At 40.5% G+C, this 15,977-nt stretch overlaps 1 protein-coding gene across 1 annotated transcript; it reads left to right on the top strand.

Moving 5' to 3' along the window:
* The first annotated feature begins 14,233 nt into the window (after positions 1–14,233).
* LOC101108192 (tripartite motif-containing protein 60) lies at positions 14,234–15,649 on the top strand. The gene is given in 8 exon segments (XM_042242493.1): positions 14,234–14,474; positions 14,477–14,553; positions 14,555–14,624; positions 14,627–14,757; positions 14,760–14,994; positions 14,997–15,044; positions 15,469–15,558; positions 15,561–15,649. Coding segments are annotated over 8 exon segments (981 nt in total).
* The last annotated feature ends 328 nt before the right edge of the window (positions 15,650–15,977 follow it).

Genomic DNA, 15,977 nt, shown 5'->3' with positions numbered 1-15,977 from the left:
AAGATCCTCTGGAGAAGGGAATGGCAAACCACTCCAGTATTCTTCCCTGAAGAATTCCATGGACAGAGGAGCCTGGTGGGCTATAGTTCATGGAGTCGAGAAGAGTCAGACATGACTTAGCGACTAACACTTTCACTTGACTTCAAGGTGATGGATGTGATGATCATGTAATAGTATATATGTATACCAAAGCATCACATTGTATACCTTAAACTACACAGTGTTATATGTTAATTATATTTCAGCAAAGCTGTGAATAAATAATGTAATAAAATTACATTACTGGAATAAAAAAGTAACATGTAGCAGTACATACAACAAGAATACATGAAATACAATTATTCTTAATAACCATAAAAATAGAATGCTGAATCTCATAAAGTCAGATTGCTCTGAGACTGAAAAAGCATGTGAAAGACAAATAGGAAGTTTCCAAGAACTTAGGGAAAATTCAAATTTTCAATTCAAATCTGCTACAGTGAAATTTATGCTTCCTTCAGTTGCCCATTGAGAAAACTGCATTCTTCTTGCTTCAGCAAGGCTTATGAGTTAAGGAAAGAGAAGGTAGCAAGTACTTGCTGAGAGCTTCTTGCTTCCCTGGAAGGTTGCACACACTCCCTCCCTTGTGAGGTAGACCTCACAAATATGAGTATTATTATTATTAAATAATAATATTGTTGTTAAACAATAATCAACATATTATTGTTTCTGATTTACAGAGAAAGTCACTCAGGCTGAGAGAAGCTCAGTGGTGGGTCCCAATACCAATATTAGATAGGAAGACACGCTTCAGACCTCATCCATCTAGTTCCAAAGGCCACTGTGTTCTACTTGCTTGGTCAAGTCTGTAGTTTCTTTCCCCCAAGAGAAAAACTTCACTTACAGATATATTTACTACCAACTTTCTACCCTTCCTCCTGTCTTTCAATGGTTCCCACAGTCTCCTTCTTATCCCCTCTCATTTTCTATGTCCCTTCTATCCATATACTTTTCCTGAGGTAGTAACAACACATCAATTTTCTCTGAAAGAAAGACCTCTGTATTAGTTTTAAATGTGGGAGCATGATAGGAGGCAAAGAATAAAATCTCAGCAATCAAGATTTGGCAGGTGAGGGGAGGAATGGAAATCCAGTGTTTTCTGGCAAGTATTCTTCACAACCACATGTGCAGATGACAAAACTGTTGCAGCAAGTGAGACTCTGCTCAGAGAAATTAAGAAAGGGGTTTAGAAAACTCTATCCTCAACCATATAGAATGGGAAAGACTAGAGATCTCTTCAAGAAAATAAGAGATACCCAGGGAACATTTCATGCAAAGATGGGCTCAAGAAAGGACAGAAATAGTATGGACCTAACAGAAGCAGAAGATATTAAGAAAAGGTGGCCAAGAATACACAGAAGAACTGTACAAAAAAGATTTTCACCACCCGGATAATCACGAAAGCGTGATCACTCACACTCACCTAGAACCGGACATCCTAGAATGTGAAATCAAGTGGGCCTTAGGAAGCATCACTACGAACAAAGCTAGTGGAGGTGATGGAATTCCAGTTGAGCTATTTCAAATCCTAAAAGATGATGCTGGGAAAGTGTTGCACTCAATATATCAGCAAATTTGGAAAACTCAGCAGTGGCTACAGGACTGGAAAAGGTCAGTTTTCATTCCAATCCCAAAGAAAGGCAATGTCAAATAATGCTCAAACTACCACACAGTTGCGCTCATCTCACACACTAGTAAAATAATGCTCAAAATTCTCCAAGCCAGGCTTCAGTAATATGTGAACTGTGAACTTCCTGATGTTCAAGCTGGTTTTAGAAAAGGCAGAGGAAGCAGAGATCAAATTGCCAACATCTGCTGGATCATGGAAAAAGCAAGAGAGTTCCGGAAAAACATCTATTTCTGCTTTATTGACTATGCCAAAGCCTTTGACTGTGTGGATCACAATAAACTGTGGAAAATTCTGAGAGATGGGAATACCAGACCACCTGACCTGCCTCTTGAGAAACCTATATGCATGTCAGGAAGAAACACTTAGAACTGGACATGGACCAACAGACTGGTTCCAAATAGGAAAAAGAGTATGTCAAGGCTGTATATTATCACCCTGTTTATTTACCTTATATGCAGAGTACATCATGAGAAACACTGGGCTGGAGGAAGCACAAGCTGGAATCAAGATTGCCGGGAGAAATATCAATAATCTCAGATATGCAGATGGCACCACCTTTATGGCAGAAAGTGAAGAGGAACTAAAGAGCTTCCTGATGAAAGTGAAAGAGGAGCGTGAAAAAGTTGGCTTAAAGCTCAACATTCAGAAAACTAAGATCATGGCATCCGGTCCCATCACTTCATGGGAAATAGATGGGGAAACAGTGGAAACAGTGTCAGACTTTATTTTTTGGGGGCTCCAAAATCACTGCAGATGGTGATTGCAGCCATGAAATTAAAAGACGCTTACTCCTTGGAAGGAAAGTTATGACCAACCTAGATAGCATATTAAAAAGCAGAGACATTACTTTGTCAACAAAGGTCTGTCTAGTCAAGGCTATGGTTTTTTCCAGTAGTGATGTATGGATGTGAGAGTTGGACTGTAAAGAAAGCTGAGCACTGAAGAACTGATGCTTTTGAACTGTGGTGTTGGAGAAGACTCTTGAGAGTCCCTTGGACTGCAAGGAGATCCAGCCTGTCCTTCCTAAAGGAGATCAGTCCTAGGTGTTCATTGGAGGGACTGATGTTGAAGCTGAAACTCCAATACTTTGGCCACCTGATGTGAAGAGCTGACTCATTTGAAAAGACCCTGATGCTGGGAAAGATTGAGGGCAGGAGGAGAAGGGCACGACAGAGGATGAGATGGTTGGATGGCATCACCGACTCAATGGACATGGAGTGGACTCCACAAGTTGGTGATGGACAGGGAGGCCTGGCATGCTGCGGTTCATGGGGTTGCAAAGAGTCAGACACGACTGAGTGACTGAACTGAACTGATCTTCAACCAACCGTTTCCCCCTAGAAGTTTTCTTAAATGAATCCCTTGATGTGACGGTGAGGGAAAATGCATATTTTGGTTTATCTAAATACCACTGAAATACTAGAACACTCATAGCCAGGCCTTTCGTAGAGTGTTCCAAAATCACACACTACCTACCCCAGGAGGGCAGCCCTATTTTCTCACCAGCTGATGCTAACTATCCTGAGGATACTGACCAAGGAATTCTTTTCAGAAATACACCTAAATTAAAGAGTGGTGAAAGAAGCTTATCTTTCACTGAGTTCTGTGCAAGACCATGCTGAGATTTGAATGACTGTCTATAAAGACGTTGTTATTCAGTCACTCAGTAGTATCTGACTCTTTGCGACCCCATGGACTGCAGCATACCAGGCTTCGCTATCCTTCACCATCTCCCAGAGTTTGCTCAAACTCATGTCCATTGAATCGATGATGCCATCCAACCATCTCATCCTCTGTCGCTGGGGTAGGGACAAATCAAGAATCCTTGAGCCGAAGGTGGAGGTGGGGTTAAACCAGAAAAATCTTGCCTGCTATTTCCTTCCAGCTATGTATCAAAGACATCTAGAGCCTTAAGTCAGTATCAAGGAGCAGTGACTGATTCATCAAACACACCTCTGTAGGCCAAGGACTGACCATTTTAAAGATTTCTTGTGCAAAATCTTTAATAGCAAGGGAGGCTAGCACCTAAGAACAAGCCAGCAGAGCTATCCATCAGGTAATGGAGGGCTTCTGTCTCTTCATAGGCCAGTAAAGGAATCTGTTGGAATATGCTTTGGAGAACTGTTGCCATAGGCCAGTGCCAAGGCATCACACTGCATGAGCAGATGTCAGTCCTGCTCCACCTATACTTGGCAGTCCACTAACCAAAGCATGAGACACACCATGGAACCAGAGTGACACGTCCCTAGCACAGGGGTTTACCCTGCATTTATGGCCCACTAGTGGCCCTTTGCACTTTGCATTACCTTGATGTAGTCCAGGTCAGCTAAAGTCAGAGCAAAGAATGATAAGGACTGGAAACTCTTAAGAACAAAAAATAGCTCAGTTGGTAAAGAATCCGTCTGCAATGCAGGAAACCCCGGTTTGATTCCTGGGTCGGGAAGATCTGCTGGAGAAGGGATAGACTACCCCCTCCAGTATTTTAGGGCTTCCCTTAGGGCTCACCTGGTAAAGAATCCACCTGCAATGCGGGAGACCTGAGTTCGATCCCTGGGTTGGGAAGATTCCCTGGAGAAGGGGAAAGGCTACCCACTCCAGTATTCTGGCCTGGAGAATTCCATGACTCTATAGTCCATGGGGTCACAAAGAGTCAGACACGACTGAGCGACTTCCACTTCACTTCACTTCAAGAACAAAAAAATAGGTTTCAGCTATATCAGGGTAGCCATAGGCACCTCTGCATCTGCTCCTTCACTAAGAGATATCCAGAGTGTTTTGCAAGGTTCTGACATAGGCGAGGGACTGCTTCTTTGAAACCACTATGACAAATGGCTAATAGGTCACATTGCTGCTGCTGCTGCTAAGTCACTTCAGTCGTGTCCGACTTTTTGCGATGCCATAGACGGCAGCCCACCAGGCTCCCCCGTCCCTGGGATTCTCCAGGCAAGAACACTGGAGTGGGTTGCCATTTCCTTCTCCAATGCATGAAAGTGAAAATTGAAAGAGGAGCCTGGTAGGCTACAGTCCATGGGGTCACAAAAAAAAAAAAAAGAAAGTCGCTCAGTAGTGTCTAATTCTTCCTGACCCCATGGACTGCAGCTTACCAGGCTCCTCCGTCCATGGGATTTTCCAGGCAAGAGTACTGGAGTGGGGTGCCATACCCTTCTCCGAATAGGTCACATTACATCTGAGTAAAAGTCTGGGTGTGCTGGAACTAGGGTATTTCCCCACAGTAATTCTGACCATGTCCCTACACTTACCATCAATGATTATTATCTTTGGAGGCTGAGCCACAGGAAAAGGACAAAATGATGTTATGGCAAAATGGGAGAAACTCCTAGAAAGAATGCTACAATGACAATAGCCACGAAGAGGAGAAATGGCAGGGATAGACAGAGACAGACAACCTAAAGAGGAAAAGAAGAAGGTTCACAGTTTCTTGGTCTGGGTAAAATCAGCCACCTCTGACCTTTAAAATCAGAGACATCGCAATTGATGCAGCAAACTTCATTGTTGTCTCACTTTAAGAAATTGCCACAGTCATCCCAACCTTCAGCAACCACCCACAATGATCAGTCAGCAGTCATCCACATTGAGGCAAGATCCTTCACCAGCAAAAAGACTGACTTATTGAAGGCTCAGATGATGGCTCGAAGAAGGCAATGACAACCCACTCCAGTACTCTTGCCTGGAAAATCCCATGGACAAAGGAGCCTGGTAGGCTGCAGTTCATGGGGTCACGAAGAGTCAGACATGACTGAAGCGACTTAGCAGCAGCAGCAGATGATGGCTAGCATTTTCTTAGCAGTAAAGTATTTTAAAGTATGTACATTGTTTTTAAGTATATAGCTCTTATACATTGAATAAGCTACAATATAGTATAAACATGACTTTTATATGCACTAGGAAACCAAAAAAAAAAAAAATCAGAGGCATTGAACCCTCCACTCTGTGTATGATGGTGAACAACCAGTAGTAACTCAATCAGTAGTCAACCAGTAGTAAATCAAAGAATTTCTAAAGGAATAAGCATGCAATTTGAAGATATGTTAACTAGTCCCAATCCATATGTAAATTAATTTACTTAAATATCTTAAAGTTCCCATTTTGAGAAGCAGGCCTGAAATAAGAGTTCTTGTATTAAGCGATTTTTTTCGGCAGAATGTTGTTAAGAGAAGTGGGTTGAAAGAAACAGAATAGAATGGGAGGTGGGGGAGTTGAGCCCGAATGTGGTCTCAGCTGGAGATTAGCTTCAGTCTGGTTTGCACAGGGAAGCACTGGAACAGTATTTTCCAGAAGTAAATCATTTCAGAATAATAGGCTTAAGTGAGGTAGCAAAGCTGCTTTGTTTTGGGATGACAAGCTGACCCATTGAGCTGACAAAACATGGGACACTCAGAGTAACTCTACAGGAAGGTGCTATCAGAATTCTGAGATTTCAAGTTGTGAAATTAATACATCATACTTTTAAAAATAGATCATAAAATAAGAAGAGAATCTTGGTTGTAACAGGATTACCAATAGCTAAAGGAAATGCGATATCCACAGAAACAGATAGTCATCATGGAAACACAGAACCAAAAAAGATAAGTCAGGGTCGAAGCTGGCAATGTCCATTCAGCAGTGCTGAGAGAGAAAAGATGCCCTGTCCTACGAACATAGCCAACTAGACCCCACAGCTGGTATATACCTGTGACGAAGATGGTTGCATTTAGCTATCAAATCTGATGATAGCAGTTATTAAAATCATCTAGCCACCTCCCCTCTCTCTGTTTCCTTGCCTAGGAGCAGCCTTCTTTCCACATAAGGGTTTCTTCAGGAGCTTCCATCCAGACAGAATTCATTTTCCAGCAGAAAAACACAATCCCCAGAATTCACATTATAAATTACATATCGGCATTCTAATCTGTGTGTCAGTCTCCTGTGACTTGGGTTAACAGTAGCCCCCCAAACTTGTTCAACTCTAAATCCAGCCATATACTTCACTATGCTAAAAGCATTATTGAGGAGAAAAAGGAAAAGGGAGATAGGAAAATATTTAATTGGTTCATACAATTGTGGGAGTTGGCAAGTCTGAAATCTGTAGAGCAGGCCAACATACTGGAAATTCTGGCAGGGTTTCTATGTTCCAGTCTCAAGGCAGAATTGTTTCTTCTCTAGGAAACCTCAGTGTTGCCCTTAAGACCTTCAACTGATTGGATGAGGCCCACCTACATTATCAAGGGTAACTTCCTTTACTTAAAGTCAACTGATTAGAAATGTTAATCATAGCTACAAAATACCTTCACAGCAACATTTAGATGACTGTTTGACCAAACAACTGGGCACCATAGTCTAGCCAAATTGACACAAAGTGAACCTTCACAATGACATATTCACTAAATTTTAATGACTGTTTTACAGACCATTAGGGACTGTGGCAAGAAGTGTGACAATCGCCATCAGTACCACCTTGCACTGAAGGTCCCTGTAAAGTGACAATGCAGCAGAGTAAAAGCCCAGTCACTAGTACTGTACCATGAAGACCCTGACCAGTTGGCTGGTTCCCTAAGGGATATTGCCAGACAGGAAATGCAAGGATGAGAATGCTGGGCATAGGAGGAAGAGGGGCAACAGAAGGCCAGCATTTGGGGAAGACCAGCCTAAAGAGAGAGGGCAAAGCACATTCCACTTTAAAGGCAGAAGCAGTGAGGTAAGTTTGTAGAAAAAGGCAGAGGTGCACATTGACTCCAGACAAAAGAAAAGAAGCTCAAAACTTACCCCTCTAAGACACTTCCCTACTTCGTCATATTGAAAGGGCCAGTCTTGGAAAATAACCTTAAATGTGTTACTCAATCAGTATACATTTCAAATTCCAGAACTCTGTTTTTCATATAGAAAATAGAATAATAGAAAAGAGGAAAATCATGTTCATCAGAGAAGATAAAGAGAAACTAGCCAAAGGGTTATGTCCCTGGAAATTTAAGTTTATTTTTTGACAGGATTGTATTTTTGTTTGAGGTTGGATTTTTGATGGAGTGTTTCTGAGGTATGGGTGCAGGTGGGTTTAATCCCTTCAGCATTATTTCCCATTTTAAATCAGGAGCCCAGCCTTCCAGAGGCTTGGCATGGTCAGATCTACAGCTCCACTTGCTTCCCATTTCACTTTGAGCCAAGAATGGACTGTGGGGCCTGTCCCCTTTCAATATGAGTTCCATATTTGAATACTTAACCATAACTTGACTACAAGGGTAATGGAGCCCACCAGGCCTAGTTTGAAATCTTCCAGGCAGGAAGTTCTGGGTTCACTTGCTTCCCACATCTCATAAGTTCATGAAGTCACAGTTCCCTGGGTCCACTGCCCCTGGGAGAAGGAAAGAGATAGTACTTAAATTGAGTTTGAAGTTGATGTTTTAAATTGAGAATAAACGGGGGTTTGGGGGAGAGGTGGAGGAAAGGGCCTTTTTTCCTAACACTTTATTTTGAATATTTTTAAACAAACAGAAAAACTGAAAGAATGACACATTAAACACCCATATACTCACCACCTTGATGCTATGTTTGCTTTATCTCATGTCTAACTTTCTATTTATCCCTGTATCATTTATCAATTCATCTTATTTTTTGGATGTAATTCAAAGTAAGCGGCAAACATCAGTATGCATTACTCCTGAACACTCCACCATGCATAACATTAACTAGATTGAACTCAGTTTTAGCAATCAGAAGAAACAAGAAAGCTTTGGAATTCACCCAAGGTATCATTAAGGGATGCAAAAGATACTCAATAGAGCATGGTTGAAGGCAATGATTGTAGAAAAGTAAAATCCCTGGGAGGAAAAGCTTAAATATAAGTATAGTTTATGATGTTATTTGTTTCTTCCTTTGAAGAACATTCCTTTAATGTTTATCTGTAGTCATTATATGCAAGTATCTCAGTACTGCACTGGTGTTTCACTGGTATAATGTGGATATTCATCAAGATTTTTATTTGTTTTATGTTAAGTTTTCATTATTAAAGTTTATTTCTACCATGAATTTATTCAGTAGCAATATATGTAGACTCATTGTCCAGGCAAACAGATGTATAATACCTGTATGCATGTATGTATATATACATGCATATTCTATAGATGTCTATGTATATACTTCAGTTCAGTTCAGTTGCTCAGTCATGTCCGACTCTTTGCAACCCCATGAATTGCAGCACACCAGGAAATGGCAACCCACTCCAGTGTTCTTGCCTGGAGAATCCCAGGGATGGGGGAGCCTGGTGGGCTGCCGTCTATGGGGTCACACAGAGTTGGACACGACTGAAGCGACTTAGCAGCAGCAGCAGCAGCAGCAGGCTTCCCTGTCCATCACCAACTTCCAGAGTTCACTCAAACTCATGTCCATTGAGTCGGTGATATACTTAGACATTAATTTAAGGTAATCTAGCCCCCAAAATAATGGCTGGTCACTAAATATCTTAAATTAAAGCAATTTCCTCCCTATGACTCCCAAATAATATATGCCTTTTATGCTTTGCATTCTTTTACTTTAAACCTATTTCCTTTCTTCCTTCTGTTCATTCCACATTACATACTTTATGGAAGATAGCCACTAATCACTTTTAACTATAAAATTTGCTTTGTGCTAAAATATCTCACAAGTTTGACAAACGGCAAGTAAAAATCAATTTTATCTTGTTGATCAACGACAAATAACATATCTCTTTTTAATTTTCAGCAGTCTTGAATTCAGATTCTTTTAAAAGTTGTCAAGAAGCCATTTGTTTCAAGAGGTAGCTTTAATCAAGGTAAAAGTAGTTCTTGTGCTAAGTTACTTCAGTCGTGTCGAACTCTTTGTGACCCCATGGACTGTAGCCCACCAGGCTCCTCTGTCCATGGAATTCTCCATGCAGGAATACTAGAGTGGGTTGCCATCCTTCTCCCTTTGCTCCAGTAATAATAATTAGTACTATCTATTTGCGTGTGTGCTCAGTCACTTAGTCGTGTCCAACTCTTTGCTACCCCCATGGACTGTAGCCTGCCAGGCTGCTCTGTACATAGGATTTTCCAGGCAAGAATACCGGAATGGGTTGCTATTTCCTTTTCCAGGGATTGAACCGCAGTCTCTTGCACTGCAGGCAAATTCTTTACCAACTGAGCTACCAGGGAACTGCCCTCACTATCAACTTCATGTCTACTAAAAACATGTACTACACTGAGTTGCTTACTATGTGCCAGATACTGTGCCAGGTGCTGGAGTGAATAAGATGGACTCATAAAGCTGAAAATCTAGTATGGGATTATTTGAATTACTGTTCAAATAATTGAGACAAATATTAACAAAAATGGGGAGAAGTATTTTGAGCGGATAAAACAGGGAAAGCCCTTACCTAGTTTGGGAGAATGGTGCAGGATGGGGAGTGATCAAGGCTTTCTTAAGGAAATGATATTTTATCTGACACTTAACAGATGAATAGGAGTGATCCAGGCAGGAAAAGAGAGAAAGAGCATTATTTTTTTTTAATGTTTCTTTATTTATTTGGTTGTGCCAGATCTCAGTTGCAGCACATAACAACTTTGTTGTGGTATGTGGGTAATTTTTTTTTTAAGTTGCAGTATAAGGGATCTTTACTGGCAGTATGTGAACTGGTAATTACAGCATGTGGGATCTAGTTCCCTGACCAGGGATTGAACCCAGTACCCCTGCACTGGATGCTCAGAGTCTTAGCCACTGGACCACCAGGGAAATCCAGAGAAAGAGCATTCTATGCAAAGTAAACAGTATACGGTGTCACCTACAAAAGAACAAGTTCTGCTCCAAGAGCATGTTTATAAGTCTAATTTGTTTATAAATCCAACAAAGTTAGCCTAGGTACCCAGCTAACACAGTCAGCTATATGGTACTGTACTATAATAAGTTTATAATACTTTTCACACAAATAATACATAAAAAACAAGCAAACCTAAACACAAAAAATAAAACATTTTTAATCTTACAGTACAGTACCAAGAGAGTCAACTCCTAGGCAGGTTGATCAGAAGTCCCAGGATCCCCAAGGAGAGAAGGGTCTGGAATACTCAGGGAGGAGGAAAGGACAAACTTTTTTTTTTTCCTCTACATTCCTTAGTCTTAGTCACATAAAATGTTTTTATCTTTAAGCCTGAAACTGATGATTACACAACAAACAACTAAGTTTAAACTCTGTACTAAGGGTTATATAACAATAATGTATCCTGTTTGAGGACAGTTTCTCCTTCCTGAAAACCTTCTGGCTAATCCTGTTATCTTAAAATGTAAATTATGGGAGTGGGTCTAGTAAGATCTTTACAACCTCCAGACGTTCTTTTGATTCATTGTAATAACTAATTAAAAGGTATATAACTCCATTGCTAACAATAGCAAGGGGGTATTCTTTCTGCCCTCTTCTGATGTCTATGTCAGAAGCTTTTTCTATCCCTTTTATACTTTAATAAAACTTTTTTACACAAAAGCTCTGAGCAATCAAGCCTCATCTCTGGCCCCAGATTTAATTCTTCTCTTCTGGAGGCCAAGAATCCTGGCGTCTTTCATGGTCCAGCAACAATCTTTCAGTACCTTGAAAAGTACAGTAGTATGGTACAGTAGCTGGCACACAGAGGCTGGCATCTAATGAACAGGCAAGAAGAGAGAAGGGAGAAGGAGAGGAGGTGGGAACTGGTAGAGCTGAAGGATGGTCAACAACAGGAGATGGAGGGTAAGCTACAATTTCACTCATGCCTGACGCTGATGGCACAGGTTCTGGTTCCTTGCTGAATTCAACTCTATCTACCCTCTTGAAAAAATGATCCACTGATGTCTGGGTAGTAGCTCTACTTTTTTTTTTTTTTTTCCTCATCATAGTAGCACTGGATTTTATCTGAACAGCTGCTACAACCTTCATGTACCATTCTGCATTCAGATCCTGTGCCTCAAAAACTAACTCTGCTAGACTTCCCTGATGCTCCAGTGGTTAAGAATCCACCTGCCAATGCAGGAAACATGGGTTCAATCCCTGGTCTGGGAAGATTCCACATGCCACATGGGTCAACTACTGAGCCCGTGTGCTGCAACTACTGAAGCCCGTGCCCTGGAGCCCACACTTGGCAACAAGAGAAGCTGCCGCAATGAGAAGCCTATGTGCTAAGTTGCTTCAGTCGTGTTTGATTCTGTGTGACCCCACGGACTGTAACCCCCCTGGCTCCTCTATCTATGGCATTCTCCAAGCAAGAATACTGGAGTGGGTTGCCATACCTTTCTCCAGGGGATCTTTCTGACCCAGGCACATGGGTTCTTTACCACTAGTGCCACCAATGAGAACCCTACACACTGCAACTAGAGAATAGCCCCTTCCTGTGCGCAACAAAGACCCAGCACAGCCAAAAATAAATATACAAATATTTTTTTCAAAACCTATTATTCTCTGTCTCTGGACTGCTTATTAAAAATTAAAAAAAAAACTAACAGGGCCTCCTCAAATATAAAATCATTTTGTCATTTCTTGTGTTATGAATCCCTTCAGTTCTTTGGTTACTTCTTTCTCTTATCTCCCTTCATCCTTTCTCTGTGCCTCCGATTCCATCAGGTCTTCATTAGTAAGCTCCATGTTCACATCTTTGAAAGCTCAAAACTTGAAGGTTTACATATAGGGGAGTTATGTATTTAAAAAATGCTTTTTTAACTTAACTAAAATTTAGACAATATTCTTGGAGATTTGGAGCCTTAGGATACAAAAGGAAGCTAGAGAAACAAGCAGGAGCTGGTTTGCACAGAGTCTTGTGGGCAACGTTAAGAATTTTGATATTCACTCATTCATTGATGGGCAGCCACAGAAGGGTTTTAAATAAAATTAAGAATTGCTTTGACCAGATTTGTGTTCTTAGATGATCACTCTAGCTAGCATGTGGAGGATGGTGCTTTCATTAGATTATACTTTTGGCTAAGTGTAACACAGACTCAAAATAACAATGGCATAAGTAAGGTGAAGTGTGAGCTGGAATTGCATGTTGCTCCTAAAAATCTTTAGGAACCCAGGCTCCATCTATCTTCTTCTTCTATCATCCCTACATTATTGCCCTTACCAGCACTGTCCAAGTTTATTCTGTACCAAAGCTACATCTCAACCAGCAAGAAGGGCACCTGGAAATTCTATATGTCACTACCATTTTGTTTCTTTAGCAAGAACCTAGTCCAATGGCCACACCCAGCTCAAGGGAGTTTGGGAAAGTGAATTTTTTCCCCCTAGATGGCTCCATGACCAGATAAGAAGTCTATTACTTTAGAAGGAAAAGAGTGGATATTGGAAGACAACTGGCAGTTTTTGCCACTGATGAATTAGAGATGGTCAAGAGAGGAAACAGGGTGACTAGTATAGAAGCAACTGCAAAAGTCCAGGTGGGAAATGATGGTGAGTTGGTCTAGCATAGTAAAGTAGAGACAGAAAGAAATGAAGGGATCTAGAAAATGTGTAGGAGTATAAAGTCAATAGCTTCCCTGGTGGCTCAGATAGTAAAGAATCTGCCAACAATGCAGAAAACCTGGGTTCAGTCCCTGGATCGGGATGATCCCTTGGGGAAGAGAATGGCTACCCACTCCAGTATTCTTGCCTGGAGAATTCCATGGACAGAGGAGCAAGGTAGGCGACAGTCCATGAGGTCACAAAGAGTTGAACATGACTGAAGTGACAGCAGCAGCAGCATAGAATCAATAGGACTTAGGTATAAGAGTTAAAGGAGAAGGAAATGTAATGGATAACATTCAAGTTTCTAAAATGAACAACCAGGAAAATGATGGCATCATTAACTGAGATGGGAAAGGCTGAAAATCTATAGATTTGTGTAGGACAATCATAAATTCAGTTTTGAGATTCTTTTTTTGTTAAATTTATTTTAATTGAAGGCTAATAGGTATTCAAGTATAAATATTGTCTCAGCCAGGAGCTGGAAAACTGTGACCTATAGGACAAATTTGGCTCACTGTGTGTTTTTTTTTTTAAATTACAATTTTATTGTGATAAAATAAAGGTAACAAAATTTACCATTTTATCCATCTTTAAATACACAATTTATTGGCATTAATTACATTCACTATGTCATGCAAACATTTCCACTCTCTATTTCCAAAGCCTTTTCATTACCCCAACAGAAACTCTGCACGTACTAAGTTGCTTCAGTCATATTCAACTCTTGTGACCCTATGGACTGTAGACTGCCAGGCTCCTCTGCCCATAGGATTCTCCAGGCATGAATACTGAAGTGGGTTGTCATGCTCTTCTCCAGGGAATCTTCACAGCTTATGTCTCCTACATTGGCACGTGGATTCTTTACTACTAGCGCCATCTGGGAAGCAACAGAAACTCTGTAACCATTAAAAAATAGCTCCCCATTCCCCTTGCCCCTCAGCCCCTGGTAACTTCTAATCTACTTTCTATCTCCATAAACTTGCCTATTCTACATATTTCAAATAATTGGAACCATGCAATATTTGTCCTTTTGTATCTGGTTTATTTCACTTAGCATAATGTTTTCAAGGCTCACCCATGTTGTAGTGTGTATCAGAACTTCATTCACTTGTAGCATGGAGCCCTCCAAGAGCAATGTAAAACGGACTTAAAAAGTGATAATTCTGCAAACCAGCAAATAAGTGAAACTGGAAAAGAATGTAGAGTATAGGAGAGAAGAAATAAATTCTGAATTTGAGCAATTTAAACTATTTGCATAGAATAATCAAGGGGCTATTAAACAGGTACAAAATGAAGGGGTGGATATTTTAACAACACTAAACGAAAACTCCATAACATTGTCAGATCATGTTTCCACATAAAACATTTACTGAGGGAGGGAGAGGGCAAGTTTGTGCAGTCAGAACTGGGATTCCTGATACATGTTATGAATATCCCATCACAGGTATCGAAACTGGAAATACCCCGACATCTTCTCATTTCGATTAAAGAAATATGGATTCAGTATTCTTCACAATATTCTGGCTTGGGCAAAATTATCAAACCATTACAAGTAGATGTAATTTTAGATCTTGAAATTACTTACCCTAGGCTTATTGTCTCTGAGGATAGAAAAAGTATGCAACAGGGAAAGAAAAAAGACAAAATCTTTGTTATAACTTAAGGAGATTTCATCTCTGCCCTGCTATCCTGGGTTCTAAGAGATTTAATTATGGCAGGCATTACTGGAAAGTAGAAGTGGAAAACAAAACTAAATGGGCATTGAGTGTGTGTTAAGATAGTCTTCCTAGGAACGGGTGGAATCAGCCAGTTCAAGATAGATTCCAGGCAGCTGGGAGATATGTTGACAGCACTTAAGGTGCAATGAATCCTAAGACAGCCAGCTTCTGCCAGTAATAAGACCCAGCAAAATAGGCATTTTTCTGTGTCAGGGGACTTTCAACTTTAAGGGATCCGATATGTTACTCTCTTCTTTTATGTGCCATTTCTCAAGGACTCTCTATTCCTTATCAGTTCCTGGAAAACAGGAACGAGCAGAGCTGCACGCAGTTCTCAGGACTGAGATCATGAGAAAGGGCACCTGTTTGGATTCCTTTCAGTGACTCCCTTCAGTGACCTTTTACTTAAAGGTAATCTATTCCATTTTGCCCCTCTTACTCAGGGTATGGAATACTTTCTGGCCCTTTAAAGATTGTTATTTGTTTGGCTTTGTTTTTGTTCAATTTTTTTACTGCCTAAAGCTGTCTTGTATGAAGATATGTGCATTTCTGCAAATAATGCACCCTTGTTTCACTCTAGACTTGGGTCCCCTGCGTCCCTCTTCTCGTCGACTCCAGTCCCCAGGTCCCAGTCTACAAAGACTGTGACAATTCTGGACTGAGTTGAATGTGGTTTCCATTTTATAATATGAATGATAGAACTCTTCTCTATACTTTTAATGATTCTTTATAGAAGCCATTTGGCCCTATTTCTATACTAGACCAGATCCTGAATCTCTTAAAATCTCTTCAGTAACAGATTATGAAAGATGAAGCACATGGGGATAATTTTATTTCAGCTTTTAGGGCTAATCTTAGTAAATTTTGTCTTGATAATTCTGGATTTTTAAAATTTTCTGCTGCTGAAAATCAGGATGGATTTTTCTTCCTCATTTTCAGAAACTATATAAATAGGGTAGCAATGCCAGTTGCAAAGTTGTCACCAGCATCAGTTGTCAAGTGCTTTGAATTTCTTTTTTTAATAAAGACCTTATTTTTATTTGTTTAGTTTACTTTTTTATTTTAACTGGAGGATAATTACTTTACAATATTGTGATGGGTTTTGCCATATATCAACATGAATTGGCCATAGGTATACAAG

This window comes from Ovis aries, chromosome X (assembly GCF_016772045.2).
Source record: "Ovis aries strain OAR_USU_Benz2616 breed Rambouillet chromosome X, ARS-UI_Ramb_v3.0, whole genome shotgun sequence".
NCBI lineage: Eukaryota > Metazoa > Chordata > Mammalia > Artiodactyla > Bovidae > Ovis > Ovis aries.
Note: the sequence above shows the minus strand (reverse complement) of the source record. Positions and strands in the feature narration are given on the sequence as shown.